This window comes from Camelus ferus, chromosome 2, assembly GCF_009834535.1.
Source record: "Camelus ferus isolate YT-003-E chromosome 2, BCGSAC_Cfer_1.0, whole genome shotgun sequence".
In the NCBI taxonomy this organism is placed as follows: domain Eukaryota; kingdom Metazoa; phylum Chordata; class Mammalia; order Artiodactyla; family Camelidae; genus Camelus; species Camelus ferus.
The window spans coordinates 52,891,609-52,908,137 of NC_045697.1; the positions used below are offsets into that span (position 1 = coordinate 52,891,609).

Below are 16,529 nucleotides of genomic sequence, written 5' to 3' on the forward strand. Positions count from 1 at the left end.
CTGTTTTCCATTTCTAAAGTGCTGTCATTTCAAGAATGTTATATAAATGGAAATCATATAGCATGTAACTTTAAAGAAAAAAATTTTTTTTCTACTCAGCATAATTCTTGAGAGATCCATCCAGGTCATCAATAGTTTGTTCCTTTTTATTGCTGAGTAGTATTCCACTGGGATGGAACTCTGTAGGCCTTACTTTCTTCAGCCATAAGATGATAAGGGTTTTGAAGATTAAACAAGTTCATGTATATTAAATATTTGGAAATGCTTGGGGCATACTAATAAACAATTGTTAAGTATTAAAATTATTATGGCCTTCCACAATAAGTTTAATAATTTTCTTTAATTAAATATAGCCTTTCATTGAATGTCTATATGACACAGTGCTAGATGCTAAGAAAATCATTGGTATGTTCCTTCCACTTTTCAAGATGGCAGATAACAAGTCTTAACTCACAAAATATATCAAGGAACCAATAAGCAATCTTGATCAGGTAATATTTCACACAGGTATATTATTTTCCTAATTCAAGTAATGTCCCAGCCACTCCAATGCTCAGAGAGATAGGTAGTAATCTGGGCAACTGCAAATTCATAGAATCTGTTTAAAAGGCTTATAAATGAGTACAGAAAGGAATTCAATATTTTTTGAGAAACTAAAGATAGTAAACCATGTGCTTTTTATTATTTCATTACTCTTCATAATTTTCTAACGAGTTTCAAAACTTTAGATTCAAATTAATAGCATATAATGAGTGAGATGCAAGATAACTGATCAATGTTGTGAGCGTGATACAATTCCACCCTAAGAAGACATTTCATATTCTACTAGACAGGTGTTATAGACACACTGAATGTAAAACCAACCATCACTGTAAGGAATCAGTTCACCAGAAAAACCCCAATCTTGCCAAAATTGAAACAAAAACCAAACCCCAAAGCTAACAGTTCAAATCCATGACCTCCTAGAGTTTATTATCTTAAAAAAAGCAGTCTTTCAGGAGGCTGGAACTCAGTGTTAAAAAGCCAACTCTTATGACACATCCATAACAACAGATAAGAAACAGAGTTAAAACAGCTCAGCAGTGATGGTCTCCTGAAGATCTGAGCCTACATTTATTACCAGCTTTCTCTGGGTCTGACTGCAGGTTCTTCCCATGACCCTGGGCTGCTATGCGTGTTATGTGTGGGTAACACTCCACAACTCATGTTCATTCTTGTTACAAGTACTCATTTACAAAAACTCTAACTTATGTAAACACTAAAATTCTAGAATTTCATATAACTGAAACAAGACAAAAGATGTAGAAAATTATATTTAAAAAGACAAGGATGAAATGACTCAAAAAAAAAGTTAACAAGTAAAGCCATTTTCTTTCCCCCATTCTGATTTTCTTTATTTTAAGCTATACTCCAGAAAGACATTTCTGTAAATAGGTTCTTGGCTAACCATTTGACTGGTAATCTACTAAGACATCAAAGTAATACAATTCATATCTTCTGAGTTTTTCCCTTTCTGATTTCATCTATGATAATCATTCATAAAAATTCCAGCAAAAAGAAAATGAAAAAGAGGAGGCTGACTCTCACAGCAGGCTTGATTCTTGCAGTAGTACCTTGTATTAAAGAAATGGAAGTTTACCAGGGGTAAGTCATAGGGAAAAAAATCTCCAAGAAGGGCACAGATTTGTGGCTTTTATGTAGCTTTTTTCTTTATAACTAGTCTGTTAAAGGAATCAAAACACTGGTACCTGGTTATTAATAATAATAATAATAATAATAATAATAATAATAATAATAATAATAATGGCAGCTAACACAGTAAACAGTACTCATTGACTGAGCCAACAACTTCCTTTTTCTCTTGTCTATGAACTGTCAATCAACTAGACAATACTAATTTTTTTGTTCATCAAAATATAATTAATTATATTAAAAGCAGAATAAAAAATGGAATAAAAATAGTTTGTAGAAAATGAGATGAAACTCAGGATAATTTACTCATTCAAAGTAAAATGCTAAAGAAGAAACTATTGGGCCTCACTGGAGAGAGAAAACTTCTTTAGTTTTTTGCCCGGTGTGACCAAATCTACCCAGGACCATACTGTCCCAAGTCTGATACGAACACCAAGAAGTTTAAGACAAATTCTGCTCTCAAGGATTTTACACTTTAACTAGGAATATAAACATACATGAATCAGAGAACATGTCAAAAGCTTCAACCTCCAAGTTCTGCAGAACCTGAGTGAATGGGGAAATGAATGCGGGCCAAAGCTGTCAGGGAGTGTGTCCCAGAGCTCTCCTCTAGACTGCAGGGGCTGCAGTGGGAGGGAGATGCGGTGTAAATGCTCTGGATGGAACGTCACAGGAACAAGGCAGGAGAGGAGGCTCAGGGCCGCTGACGCAGTCAGTGACAAGGCCAGCGTGGGCAGAGTAGTGGACGTGTGCCTATGAGAGTGCGCCCTGAAGCGTGTGCTATGAGAATGTGCCCAGCCAAAGTGGGAGAACATAAAATGATGCAATAAAGTGGAGCCAAACTTCAATTTTTCTATTTTTATTATAAAAAAATGTATTAATGAGCTCCCTAAAGTTAGGTGCCAATTACAGAAAAAAAAAATGATTGGTTTGTGGAACCTTCATACATTACAACACATGTGCTACTTTTCAAAGTAATTCCACCAGCTACCACATGACCAAGCTGAAAGTAGCTTGATGTTATGGAAATCTACAAATCAGAGAGCAACATTCCAGACCGAATACTTGAAGTTCCTGGGATCTGTTCGTGGAATTCATAGAAATATGTATATATCTATTTTTTTGGCATGAATGATAAAAAATTTACATTTTCCAACAAACAAATGAGAAAACAGCCATAGGAATACATGATATAATCTTGAAATAAAGTCCCCTTTGAACATGTTATTAAATAACAAATATTCTAAATGAACAGCATACACATATATTAATGCCACTTTACTTGGAACCATAAAGATAAAGATTTTAAATGCAAGACTCTGAAAACCCTAATCCTGTATGAAGTACCTGCATGGAAAATCTGGCAAATATGCTTACTGCTCCAGTTACTGTCATGGGAAATAAAACCTAAAGCGGACACTTCCTCTTATGGAAAACAATCAAAAGGTGGTTAGAAAGTTAAAAAGAAAAAAGAAAGAAAAGAAAGAAAAGGAAAGAAAGAAAGGGAGAAAAAAGGCTAAAAGATGTTGGTGTGGCACGCACCTTCTGTATCATCGCGCATTTGCTCCACCAAATCTGTCAAATCCTCCCAAGAGTCTTTGCAAACGGCAAAAAGAAAGGAAAAGAAAGATAAAATGTCATGCAAGCCAAGAAAGAAAAGTGTTATTAAAAACAAGGTTTCAAAAGGGATAACTGAAAGGGAGATTCCCAGAACTCTTTGAGCTTAGCCCAAGAGGTTAGCAGTCACCCAAGGAGGAATGTGACACTAACAAAGCAGAGATATTAACTGTGATATTAAATGTCGTAAAGCTGAGATTAATAATTTCAGTTTTTAATAAAAGGGAAGGTGCACATCCCATTAAAAAGTAACAGGTTTTTTTTCCCCCACTGAAAATCAAGATTAGATTCTTGGTATTCTAAGTGTACGCAACCTCATTCAATATTCATTTTCATCCCCTCAGTGAAGCTGAAAAACATGTGGGGTGTTTTTTAGACTCAGGACAAATATCATGATGCAAAACTAGTGACTTAGAATAATAAAGAAAAATCTCAATACTCTTCCTGATGCCCTCCACCCCAACAGTTCTCCTTCCCCAAAACAAAAATAAAGGAAAAGTTGCTGTTTTGAAGACAAAATAAATCACTTATAATAAAATGAACACAGATAATGTTTATCCAGTTAAAAGTATAGTACTCTCTCCTCTTACTGTAAATTCAATGTTCGTGCACACAGGATAGTGAGAATATGAAGCAAAAGAACAAGAATGTCAAGATTACAAATGTAACAGATTATTCTATTATTCTATAGTAGGTAGATTCTATTTTAGTGTCTTCTAACAGTGTCTTAAAACTGGTAGATCATTTTCTGTTCTGAAATAAGTTTTGAGAAGCTATAGAAATTTTAAAAAATGAATTAGCATCTTCCTTCAGTAACTCTGAAACCATTATTTTACACACAATGGCATATTCATACTTAAACTCACAAAATCATGTGAATTTTACATGTGTAAGTATGCAGCAAATAAAGGTAAGTTCTCAGGGAATGAACATAAAAGAATGAGAAAATGGGCCAAGAATGCTTTGCCCATGATAAGCCCTCTTTCTTGAAAGATTTATCACAGAAGTCAGCATAGTATCTGAAGCAATAACTTGGAATAACCATCTAAAAAAAGAACTTACCATTTGTCCTATTCTCACGAGTTTATAAAATACTACTGTAATTAAACTGATTAATTTTAGTTCTCATGTAACAGAATTTTCTATTAGACTATAAGGGTATATTCTAGTGTCAAATATATGGTCAGTTATTCTGTAAAGATGCGCAAAAAAAAGATCCAAGTATATAGAAAGTTTAAATTTAAATTTAAATTCAGAAAACAGGGAAGCAGATGGGGATCTAGTAAGGTGATATGTGATTAAAATGGAACTTTTCTGAAAAATAGATATATACAGATTATTGGCTAGGTCAAACACAAAGACAGGTAATACAAAAAGACTGCAAGTATCTATGCCCTATTACATTTGTGCTATCTCTCAATTCAAAAGTCTAGAAATTAATGATTTAGAAAACCAAGCACAGGAGTACAGCTCAGAGGACCAGGATTAAATTCCTAACTTCTGTCAACATCCCCAGCAAGTCACTTTATAAACAGAGGCAGGAGAACATGCTGGTTCAGAGAACAGACTCAAGAGCGGGAACGCCTGGGCTCACGTCCCAGCCCCACCCCTCACTCGCTGTGTGACCTTGGTCCAGGTACTCCATCTCTTTTCCCTTAGTCAGTTCCCTCATCTGTAAAACATGGACGAGAACAGGACCTGCCCTACAGCACTGGTGTGAGAAGTAAAGAGTAAACTTAGGTTCAAAACCTTTTATCTATTTTCTGGCCAAATGTATTTTGAAATTCAGCATTTTATTTTTTAATTTTAGAAAGATAAAATGGTATACAGGGAGGCCAACAAACATGCAGAACTCGCAGGGCCTGGGGCAGCACTTCACATCAAGCATATTAGTATTCCTGTAGGAAATAATTAGATATTCAAATTAAATACAATAATTAAAGACTTTGAAGTACCGAGCACATTATAGGTACTCAATGTCCACTCTACGTATACAAGAAACCACTGTGTGCCCTGTATTCTGATTTGGCTACAAACTGGAGTTATCTAAGTATATTTGCCATAATTATTCAAAGGAAATAGAGGGAATGGGATTGAAAAAAAAAACCCCTAAATATTAAACACAGCGAAAAACCCTAAGTCAATGTAAGTAGACTAAATGACAAATTTAACAGCTGAGGTGCTGTTAAACTAACAATAATACAATTAGGTTGTTAACATAACGGTAAACAGTAGTGAAAGAACTGTCAGGCTAATTTTTAAAAATGCTAATAGGTCCTGTTCTAATAAACCAGTAACTGAGGCTAAGGTCTATCTTCTTCCCAAAGTATAGTAAAAACCAAGAATATCAGCAAAAAAATCAAATGGTCTGAGAAAAAGTAATACTAAGTTACTGTGATACTGTGATTTATAATAAGAAATACGTATTTGGTCTTCATCCCTAGTCGCTGACACAGAGCTCACGAAACCTTGTAAATTCCTAAGTGATGAGAACATTAGAAGCATCTTTTGCTCCAATGAGGTGACTCTGGGTGGGCTCCTGGATGGGAGCTGGTGCCTAGAAAGCCTAAGACATAATTAGAAGATTGGAATTATCAGCAGCATCCCCTCCTCCCGAGAGAGAGAAGATGTGGGCTGAAAATGGAGTTAATAATTGGTCTTGTCCATGTGAGGAAACCTCCTTAAAATCCCAAAATTATGAGGTTTGAAAGCTTTCAGGTTGGTGACCACATTCATGTACCCGGGAGGGTGATGTATCCCAACTCAACAGAGCAGAAGCTCCTGCTCTGAATCCTCCCAGACCTCACTCTAGGTATCTCTTTATCTGGCTGCATACCTATGTCCTTTACCATATCCTTTAATAAATTGGCAAAGCTAAGTGTTTCCCTGAGTTCCATGAGTTGTTTAGCACATAACTGAATTCAAGGGCGAGGAGGTCATGGGGACCTCCGATTTGCAGCCCAGTCAGAAGTTGTGGGTAACCTGGAGACCTACTACTTGCAATTGGCATCTCAAGTGGGGAAGAGGGGTCCTGTGGGACTGAGTCCTTGACCTGTGGGATCTGATGCTTTCTCTAGGCAGATAAGAGTCAGAATTGAGTTAAATTGTGGGACACCCACCTGGTATTGCTGAATCACTTGGTCCTGGGAAAAACCTACACACATTTGGTGACCAGAAGTGTCAGAAGTGAAGTGTTCTGTGTGAAAGTAAAAGAGACCCAGGAGGAGAAATGTACATTTTCCCAATACAGTTACCAGCATTTGAGCCATTTAATATTTACTGAGCACATCTGGGGAGCAAAGAACTTTACTAAGGCAGCTAAGTACGGTTAGTTTGCACAGAAGATACAAAGATGAAACATCCACAGACACTGCCCTTGAGGAGATCTAGGTAACTATGACACAAGGTAAAAGGGATTGGTATTAGAGAAATAAGAGAAGATAGAAGAGATTCCTAAGTCAGGTGAGCAGCTAGGTGACACAGGGCCTGAAGGGGAGAGAGGATGAGGAAAAGGGGCCTCCTCAGGAGACCTTCGCCCTCTTGCCTGAATGGTTGCAATGGCAGAAAATAACGTCTCTGATTAACTGGACCTCAAATGGGTAGCTGCTGTCCATAGAACAGGACACAGTGAAATTCTCAGATAAGATATAGTACATCTCATACATATGCTAAGATTTACAGCCCTAGGAGAAAGAAAGAAGAAATTTCAGCAGCCTTTCATCCCAGAAAGTAAACTCTAGCAATCTCAGAAAAGGGTGAAATTTCTCACTGTACAATCAATGGTAAAACTCATTTTCTTCTGCTTAGGACATTGTCGCTAGTATAAAGAAAAAAAAAAAGATAAAACATCATGCAGTTTACAGCTGCTGAATCAGCTGTCCTAAAAACCACAACTGTTTCCTTTGGAAGTTCAGATTTCAACACACTGTGAGAAACCACAACCAATTGCAGTGGCAAAAGAAGAAGAGTTGCAAAGAGAAAGCCAATATGAAAATTCATGATGCCATGTATTAAAATTTTTAATGTTTATGGCAGCTTGGAATTGTATATAAAAATTAAAATACACTACTATTTGATAAAGAAATTCCACTTCTAAAAATGAAAATTGTTCAAATGAAATGTGTTCAAGTTATAAACATAATGATATGCCAAAACTGTGGTAGCCTAATTTAGAAATAACCTAAATGTCTATAATAAGGGAGTCAAAGAAGTTATGGTACATCCAAACAAAAGACAGTAAATGAGGTGATATAGAGTTCTAGTTACTGGTACAGAAAGATGTTGCAGAGAAAAAAGGCAGGTCACACAACACAAGAATGGAATGATCTTACATGTATAAAGTTGTGTAAGCTTGTAAATGAACTCCATGTGTACATATTTAAAAAAGAGAATCTGGTTGCTAAATCTTACTAATAGTTATTGGCAAGTATTAGAATTTTAGGTGAATTCTACTAGTTTATATTTTTTACTTTTCTGTATTCTGTGACTCAAATGCAAATATATTCTTTTTATAACTAGAAAAATAAAGTTGTTTTCACTAAAATACACATATTCATTATACATTAATATATTATATATTAATATATATTATTAGAACCCCATTATCTTCAATACACTGATAGATATTTTATTTTGGGAAATTCAATTACGATGAGTAATAAATACTTAGGGGCCGTTTGGCAATAAGTCTGTTTCACTGTCCCTCAACACGTGTGTTTCTAAGCTCAGCAAATTCTTCCATTTGTTCTCTGGCAAAGTTCAAATGTGAAAATTGCAAGGGAATGAATTTTAGTATTTACTTCCCTGTACTCAAAGGCACTTCGTAGCAGTCTCAGTGGACTGTTGGGAGTTGGAAGAACCACAATGGAAAATCATGCCCCATTATGCTCTCTACCTTTCCAAAAGAAAGGCACCACCAAAACCCCCCAAATAATACAGAACCACAACTGAAGAGCAGAGAATACTGTGGGTGCTCTCAGATGGCAGCCTCTTTCTCTTCCCAGCTAGGTCTCACAGGTACCCAGGCTTGGGAATCCAACAACTTGAATTCCAATCTGAGTTCCATCTCTGAGTAGTAGTTAGCTAATCTGGTACAACATTCACCTCTGGAAAATGAGAAATATGTCCCTGATTAGTTTAGGACAAATGACCTTCTGGCACTGGAAGCTGATAACTCAAGGAAGAGTTAATATGAACTATGTTAAGAAAGGCACACATTAAAGTAAAAGCTACGTTCAAGAAAGGTCCAGAAAAAGCTCACCAATAGAGAAGAAAGCCAGTAGTAAGGCACTGTGATTAATGACAGTCCACTAAAGTGGATGCCAGTGGCAGAACTACTAAGGAGCTGGAAAGAAACTGAGAGTAGACCTGAAATTGGAAGGAGAAAGCTGATTTTAGGGAGAGCCCATTAAAGTCAGCTCAGAGGCATCAGGTGGCTCTTCTATGGCTTAATTACAGATTGGGGTACAAATGTAACTCAGCTAATATTTTCCCCCAGCTTTAGGATTTTATAAAATCCTGGAAGTGAGTGGGTAAAACTTACCTTGGAAGGGTTACTAGCCTGGCTATTCCCAGAACACAGCAACAAGAAGGGAAGAACCTTGTCCCAAGACCTCTGTCCAGTAGGCTTCTGAGATGGTAATAAAAGCTATAACCACTTCACTTTGAGAAGTTCACAAAGACTGCCCTGTGCACAAGTAATCACAACTCAGAGAACTTGACCCTGTAACTCTGAGGCTAACCCGGGCTGGTGGCAAATGTTCCAGTAATCTCACTGAGGGCAGTTTACAAAAGGAGGAGTGCATAGCGAAAGCAAAGAACAGTAACACAATTCTGTAAAAGATGAGAATCCTAACGACTCAGGTTTTATTTTCTGAACACAGGAAAGGAATAAATCAAATGCTGTACCGAATGCATCTAAGTCTAGACACTATTGGTCACCCTTGTGCACTGCATGCAGCTTCTAGACAGCTTGGAAAATAAACCCTGGCCTGGCCTGTGACCTGGAAAAACTCAAGATGTCTACTTGAAACATTAAAAAACTGTACTGAAAACTGAATCCAAAACAGCAGCTCTGCTTTTAGGCTCCTGCTCCTGCTCATGGACATGGGAAACTCTGCCACGGAAGGTGCTTAACTCTTGAGTTAGACAGATAGATGACTGCACACCTACAGTTTTCATAAAGCTTTTTTCTTAAAAAAAAAAAAAAAAAAGCATTTGTTTCCTGATTATAGTAATATGTCCTCTTGTAGAATATCTGGAAGACATAAAGAAGTATGAAGAATGTAAAAATCATCTGTAGGTCCACTATCCAGAGAAAACTACTTTTTACATTTTTGGTACACTTCCTTTTACTTGTGTGTATGTGTAGCTATATTTAAAACAGATTATGACCATAGGGTACATGCAGCTTGGGAGACAGCCTTTAAAACTTATTATATTCTAAACAACACCCTAAGCCCTTAAGTATTCTTCCACAACATCATTATTAGTGTTTGTTGTACTGATGTTCTACAATTATTTGAACAATTTTCCTGCTAGGCTATCTAAGTTGCATTTAAAGTTTTGCCACTCTAAATAATTAATACTGTGATAAATATACCTACCTGTACATTTTGCCTGTACCTCTGATTATTTCCTTAGGAGAGATGTCCGGTATAATCACTGGGACTTAATTTTTTAAGGCTCCTGATCCACACCGATAAAGTGATTTCCAAAAATGCTGTACCACTGTATACTCCCACTAGCAGAGCCCCACCTGGATCTGACCACACTTTCATCAGCACTGAGTATTACTCATGGATATGGTAAACAACAACAAATTATTTCTTATACTCAATTTCTATTTTCAAAATAAGATACAATGAGTCTAGAGTATGATAAATGATTTTTAAAAATTGAAAATACCCAGAAACCGTAAGTTGTGTATAATGGAGGGAAGGTATTCCAATAATCTTTTCTTTTAAAAGTGATTATTTTCTGGAGTTGTGGGGCATTAATGAGCTCATCTAAAGTGTGCTGGATAGCTACCATAAACAGGATGCAAAAGAAAAGTTTTTCCCCAAAGAACTTTCTGTATAACTTCCTAAAGTAGGAATCATATAGATTAAAATAAATCACTGGAGAATGATTTCAAGTGCATTCAAGCAAGTGACACAACAGTATCCAATGATTCAGGAGATGAAGGGTGTTGGGTTTGTTAGAGAGGGCTCATGGATGAAGGGTGTCAAGGGTCCTTTCCTTTTCCTAATTTAATGTCAGCAAGAAGAATCTCAAGCAGGAATAGTGGAACAACAGGAATCAGGGTTTTGGTGAAGTACAGAATCACAGCCTGGTTGAAATAGGTAAGCACAGAAAAGGAGTTTGAAAAAACATTTGATAAGTAAAGTTACCCAAAGAAGGGCATGAGAATATTTGGCTAAACAATTAGCATTCAATGTAGTTACTATTCTATACAATCCATAATCACAAACATTACTGCTCCCACAAACAGCTTTTCATGTCATTTGCACATCCACTTGAGAAACATTTTACGTTCAGCACATAAAGGTGCTGCCTGCCAGCCAGGTCAGTTTCAGCAGTGTGCCGTTTCTGTTGTTGGGCAGCACCTGCACAACTAGGGAAATATCTTCGTGGACTTTATAAAAATGGGTGGAAAGAGGGGAAGAAAATCAAGTGGATAAAAAGCTAAGGCCTCCAATTTAATTGATGGCACAGAAGAGCTGCCCGATAAATGATAACATCTCCTCCTGCTACACCACCACCACCACTACTTTCTCAGGAATATTCTACATTCAATATAAAGGCTGAATGAAACAGGCTCTTGTACAAGAATGAAACGTTCACTTTTGTGAAGACTTATTTGGCATTCTTATAATGAATGAATCAGTATCCGAAGAGAAATGGTTTAGAGAAAAGCTGAGAGTAGGTGTGGGAATCTGGATGTGACATAATGAGATCCTGGTAGTTGTGGAGATGAATATGAAAGACAAAATTAAGCCTCTTGTGTGGAACAGAGCACATACATCCTTCTTTGATGCCCTAACACATATAGCACTGTTTGATTAATCATAAGAGAAAACTATAGTTTTAACAAAGTATGGAAATAAATGCAAACATATAATGAACTTATTCACTGTCAGAACACTTCAGATTTTAATGTGAAAAAATTAACACTGGCACAACCAGAAAAGAAAAAGAAATCTACCGTTTGATCACTACCCTTAACATTTTGTCCCTGGTAGAGCATGTGGCTTTAGCAGTATTTCAGAGCAAAGAGGTGAAAATTTACTGAAAAGGAACTTTGGAAAGAGGCTGAAAATATACACTGAAAATCTTTCAGCTCTGGCGTTTGGGTCTCTGCAAATGCTGTCTCTTCCCCACCTCCCACCCCCACCATCCCTTGCCTCCAGTTTACAACTAGATTAACTCCTGCTTACCCTTTACGTCTTAGGTTCAGACATTATTTCAATTGGAAAATTTCCCTGGAACTCCCTAGAAAATATTTTTGGCTCTGTACCATTACACTGCAATGACTGCCATTTTACTTGTTGAAGTACCCTACTTCCCACTTATCAATAAGCTCAGAAAAGAACAGAGGAACGGGCCAGTTCACTGTGCTGTACCTCAGGACCTAGCATAGGGTGGAGCATAAATTGTAAGTGGGATACTTAAATGTGTGTTGAATGATGGGCCGAAGGTCTGATCTTACGATAAAAACTGCATGTTTTTAAAATACTGCTTTTTTTCCTTTGGGGGTTCTAATGGACCCTAAGGATTTCTTCCCCAGGAAAAAAAATGCAGATATAAAATTTTATATATAATTTTTTGGATCATGGATCCCAGGCTTAGAAGCCCTGCACGAAACTGTAGTGAATTCATGCTATCAAGTTTCTTGGTAAACATCCATTTGGATTTCCCGCCAAAATGCCCACTGGAACATGCACTTTTTTCATTAAAACATATGCAGTTCCCAGGCAAGTTGGGGTTACACTAGTGTGCAGTGATGTGAATGAGTAAAAGGATGTTAGTAAATGTCCGTGGAATTATCTCAGCACCAGACACTTTCCACAGTCACTGAATAACAAACCATTTCATCTTCAGGGAATTTCTCCTTGCTTATTGTATCAGTAGAGTATTCCCTATTGAATGGAAAAACCTGATCCCACATCTACACCCACACAGGGCTTTGGGAAGTGTGGATCACTTTAAGTGCTATCTGGCTCTGAATTCCATGTCCAGTTCCTAAGAAACAGAATTGACTGTCTTTTAGTAACCAAGCAGTTCACATTTGTTTTACCGCAGCCTCTGACATCTTTGTTTCATCTCTTTACCCTGACTTCTGTGAATTCACTGAAGGCAAGGGCCACCTATTTTTTAGTCTCTAGAACTGGACTTTGCATCAAGGGATGCCCAATAGGCAGACTAAGCCCTAAGCCGATTTTCCGGAAGAAGGCTAAAACTACAAAGAAGATTGTGCTGAGGCTTGAATGTGTTGAGCCCAACTGCAGATCTAAGAGAATGATGGCTATTAAGAGATGCAAACAAGCATTTTGAGCTGGGAGGAGTTAAGAAGAAAAAGGGCCAAGTGATCCAGTTCTAAGCTGCAAACTTTGTTTTATTATGAAGACAATAAAATTTTGAGATTATATTTACTTCAAAAAAAAAAAGGGATGCCCAATAAATATTTCTGACCAAGTGACAAACCAAAACACATTCCTTGCATGATGTGCAATATCATCACTACACTCACAGATGTTACATATAAGCTGCCCCGTTATACACTACAGTATAAACGCCAGATCCCCGAAATGAACACTAAAGCAGGAAACAACCACTGGGGAGGACTGCAGAGTCATGCGGTGACAGCACGTCTGAAGTCAGCCAGCACACAGTTCTCCACAGCAACACTGCAATCAAAGACCTGAGCAAAAGTTCTCTTCTCAGTGTGTCTCTCCCCTGTATCATTTCTTCATAGTCTGCCTCTTATTATCTGTATTTGAGAAGGATGTTTTCTAAGTCAGAAAAGTAATTCAGAGCTTACAGTTGTTTTTGTAACAAAATGGTACAGATCATCTCTCAATGTTGGATTCCTCATCTTTAAAAGAAAGTTAATAGGAAAACAAGTATTTCTTGATAACTGAGGTTTATTTTTAACTAAGTATTTTCTTGTTTATAAAGGCCCAAGGAAAGACAATGCTAAAACACGAATTTAAGCTACTAATGTTCACCTTCAGTCTGTCTGGTAAACAACTAGTTTAGACCAGTCCAGATGGTTAGACATAAAAACAAATACACACTAAAATGGCAATAGATTTAATGATGTGGCTTAAACTGTTGCAGCACAAACTACTGTCCCATGAATAATTATTTTATGAGGGGGAGGTAATTAGGCTTATTCACTGATTTCTGCTTGGAGGAGGTGCTGGGGATTGAATCCAGGACCTCTTGTGTGCTGAGTGTGTGCTCTACCACTTGAGCTATACCCTTCCCCCCTATGAATAACTACTGTACAAATAACTAACATTTATAGGGTGCTTTACATTAATTATCCCATTTAATGCTCCTAACCTCCATCTGGTGGAAACCACTCCTAACTGCCTGCTATTGCCCAGCATGGCTGGCTCACTGTGCACTGTTTGAAAAGTCATCCCCGCCAGCCTCCACCCCCTTCCACCACAGTGTCTGCCTGGTGATCATCTACTTATCTCACAAGGTCGAGCCCAGTTCAGGTGTCACTTACTGGATGAAGCCTTTCCTGAACCTTCCTTACCGTCAGAGATTTGTAGATTCGCTCTAGGTTTGTTTTTTTTTAAGTATATTATTAATATACTTAAAAAAAAAAAAGTAGGGGGTGGAGAGAGATCACTTCCTTGACCATCAATAAGCACTGAAGTAATAAAGTGAGTTTTTACTCCCATGTATTTAAGAGTTAAGCTAGGCAGAAACTCTAGGTCCAGGCTACACTGTGGACTGCACAGTGAAGAGCAGGAACTCTGTCTTCAGAAGACAAAAGTTGGAAACCACAAGGCTTCTACTGCTGAAGCCACATAGTTAGCCTGTATTATTGTCTTAAGACACCCGCTTTCCACCCGCTCTCTTTTGCGGGGGTCAGGAGGCCCCAATGCAGGACTTGCGTGGTCAGATGTTTTTCCCTCTAGGAATCAGCTGGGAAGTATTCTGTGAATACTTCTGTGTGTCTGGGCACCAGGTGCTCCATGCTGTCAACACGGTGAGATTCTTGTTATCACTGGCCTGGAGATCACCACTTAAACGCTGATGGCGAAATTAAACTTAACAATTATCACTGGCATTAATATTAAAGCAGGCATTTCTTGGGTCCAAATGATTGTTTAGACATCCAGAGTTAGCCGGTGGGGCAAGGAATAAAAGCCCTGCACAGCACTACCTGGTGTCCTAGATCACTAAACCTACAGATGTGTTCCTGGGCCAGGACTTTCTTTGACCGCTTCTCGTTCTAATCATTTGAAATTGTTGCTTCTTTTGCCAAATAAGGCCAAATTCCAAAACTCATTGTCAGCATTTCTCTACTTTCCTCCATACCCCTCTATAATCGATTCTAAGGTATTGGGAACTTCCTATTTCTGTTTTCCTTAATCCAAGGATGTGCCACTTAAGCTTAGGCTGCAGTTCTCATACAGTTTCCCTCACAGGTTTTGCAATAAAGAATTCAATCAGCACCACTACAAAAGCCTACATGAAGCAAACAACTCACTTTTGCTCACTCATAGGAATCTTGCTCAAAAAGCATATATATTCGAGTACTAAATTTGTTAAAAATTATTTTTGAGGCACTGACACACTGCCTTTTACTGCCTTTTATAAAAGGGAATATTTCATATAACATGACTTTCAAAATGAAATTTTTAAAACAAAATATGCTAATTGAGGCATTTGCTAAAATACTTCCTGGTACCACCTAAAAATGTACTCTCCTTTCCTAAAGATTTTTAAAGCTTTGGAGGCTGTTCTAAACAGTACTGGCATTGTATGGAATTCCAGCTGATGTCTTCTAATCCTTGTGCACATTCTGAAACTTAGAGCCAAAGGAAGCTGTACAAGTGACAAACCAATTGTTAAAAGATACAAACGGCCTTAAAAACTACTTAACCATTGCCCTTAAAGACACACCCTAAATGACTGCTTTGTGCGGTGTTGTTAACCCTCTCTAACATAGTCTAACTGGGAAAATAATATCCTCTTCTGTCACAAAAGGTGAAATCTGAGTCATGACAAGATTGCAATGCTAGGTCAAGGGCAAGGGATCACTATTCCTAACCCAATTGCTATGGCAATTCACCTTATGCCCTCTGTCCTGCAGATACGCCTAAACATCAGGCAGATGCTTGTAAAGAATTTATCTTCATATGTAAGCATTTGTCTTCATTATTTTAAGGGTAGGGAATAAACATTAGCTAAGAGACCATTACACAAAAATACAAAACAATTTGCTTCAAATTATGGCTCAAATTAATTCTCTTCCTTATAATGGGAGAGAAGATGAAAACCTCTTAAAATTTAGAAAAGGTTCTGGGAGAAAGTCAGAGTCAAGAGACCACAAAGGTCTCAAAGGTACTGACAGTGGAAATTTCAAAGGGTCATCATAGCTACCACAAATAACTTTTAAAAAGCAATGGCCAATAGGTTCCAGTCCATGGGTAGGGATTACCTTATCAACCATGTTTAACCTTTTGAAGGCATTATGCTTTTTTAAGTGTCCATATTCATTAAATAAGCACTGAATGTAAAACTGCTTTCTCATCTAAGCTTATAATCTACATTATTAAAAAAGATAATGCTTGACCAATTATTTTCTAGGTATCATAGCCTGATTAACATTACATCCTGATAATAGGATACCCTTCATGAGTGTTTCAACTATATCATGTACAACCCTATAATTACAGTTATGCTATTTTACCTTACTCTATTAAGGATCACTCTAATTTCTATAATATTTTAGCATCTGATCAGAATTAATAGCTTTTCCATTATCGATTAGGGTCAGATGTGATAAGTGACCTCAAATGTTCTCATTAGAGGCTTCAAGACAAAGAACTCTAAACAAGCACCAGCATCTTTTGAAAGGATACCTCATGGGGCAGGGAAAACATATTTTTCCCCAGTAAAGTACTGAAGGGGAGCTGGTGGTAGGTAAGCTTGAAAGGTTTTCAGGGTTGTTAACAGTTTAGAGTATGGGT

General features: G+C 37.4%; 1 protein-coding gene across 13 annotated transcripts in view; it reads right to left on the reverse strand.

Moving 5' to 3' along the window:
* The window catches only part of RUFY3 (RUN and FYVE domain containing 3), a 74,912-nt gene that overhangs the window by 43,556 nt on the left and 14,827 nt on the right, over positions 1-16,529 (reverse strand). For 3 of the 13 annotated variants that reach the window (XM_032458521.1, XM_032458515.1, XM_006188680.3), the window contains one exon: positions 3,235-3,288. The exons of the other annotated variants lie outside the window; for them this stretch is intronic. In XM_032458521.1, coding sequence (XP_032314412.1) covers positions 3,235-3,288 — 54 coding nt within the window. The remainder of the gene's footprint in view (positions 1-3,234; positions 3,289-16,529) is intronic. 13 annotated transcript variants of the gene reach the window in all.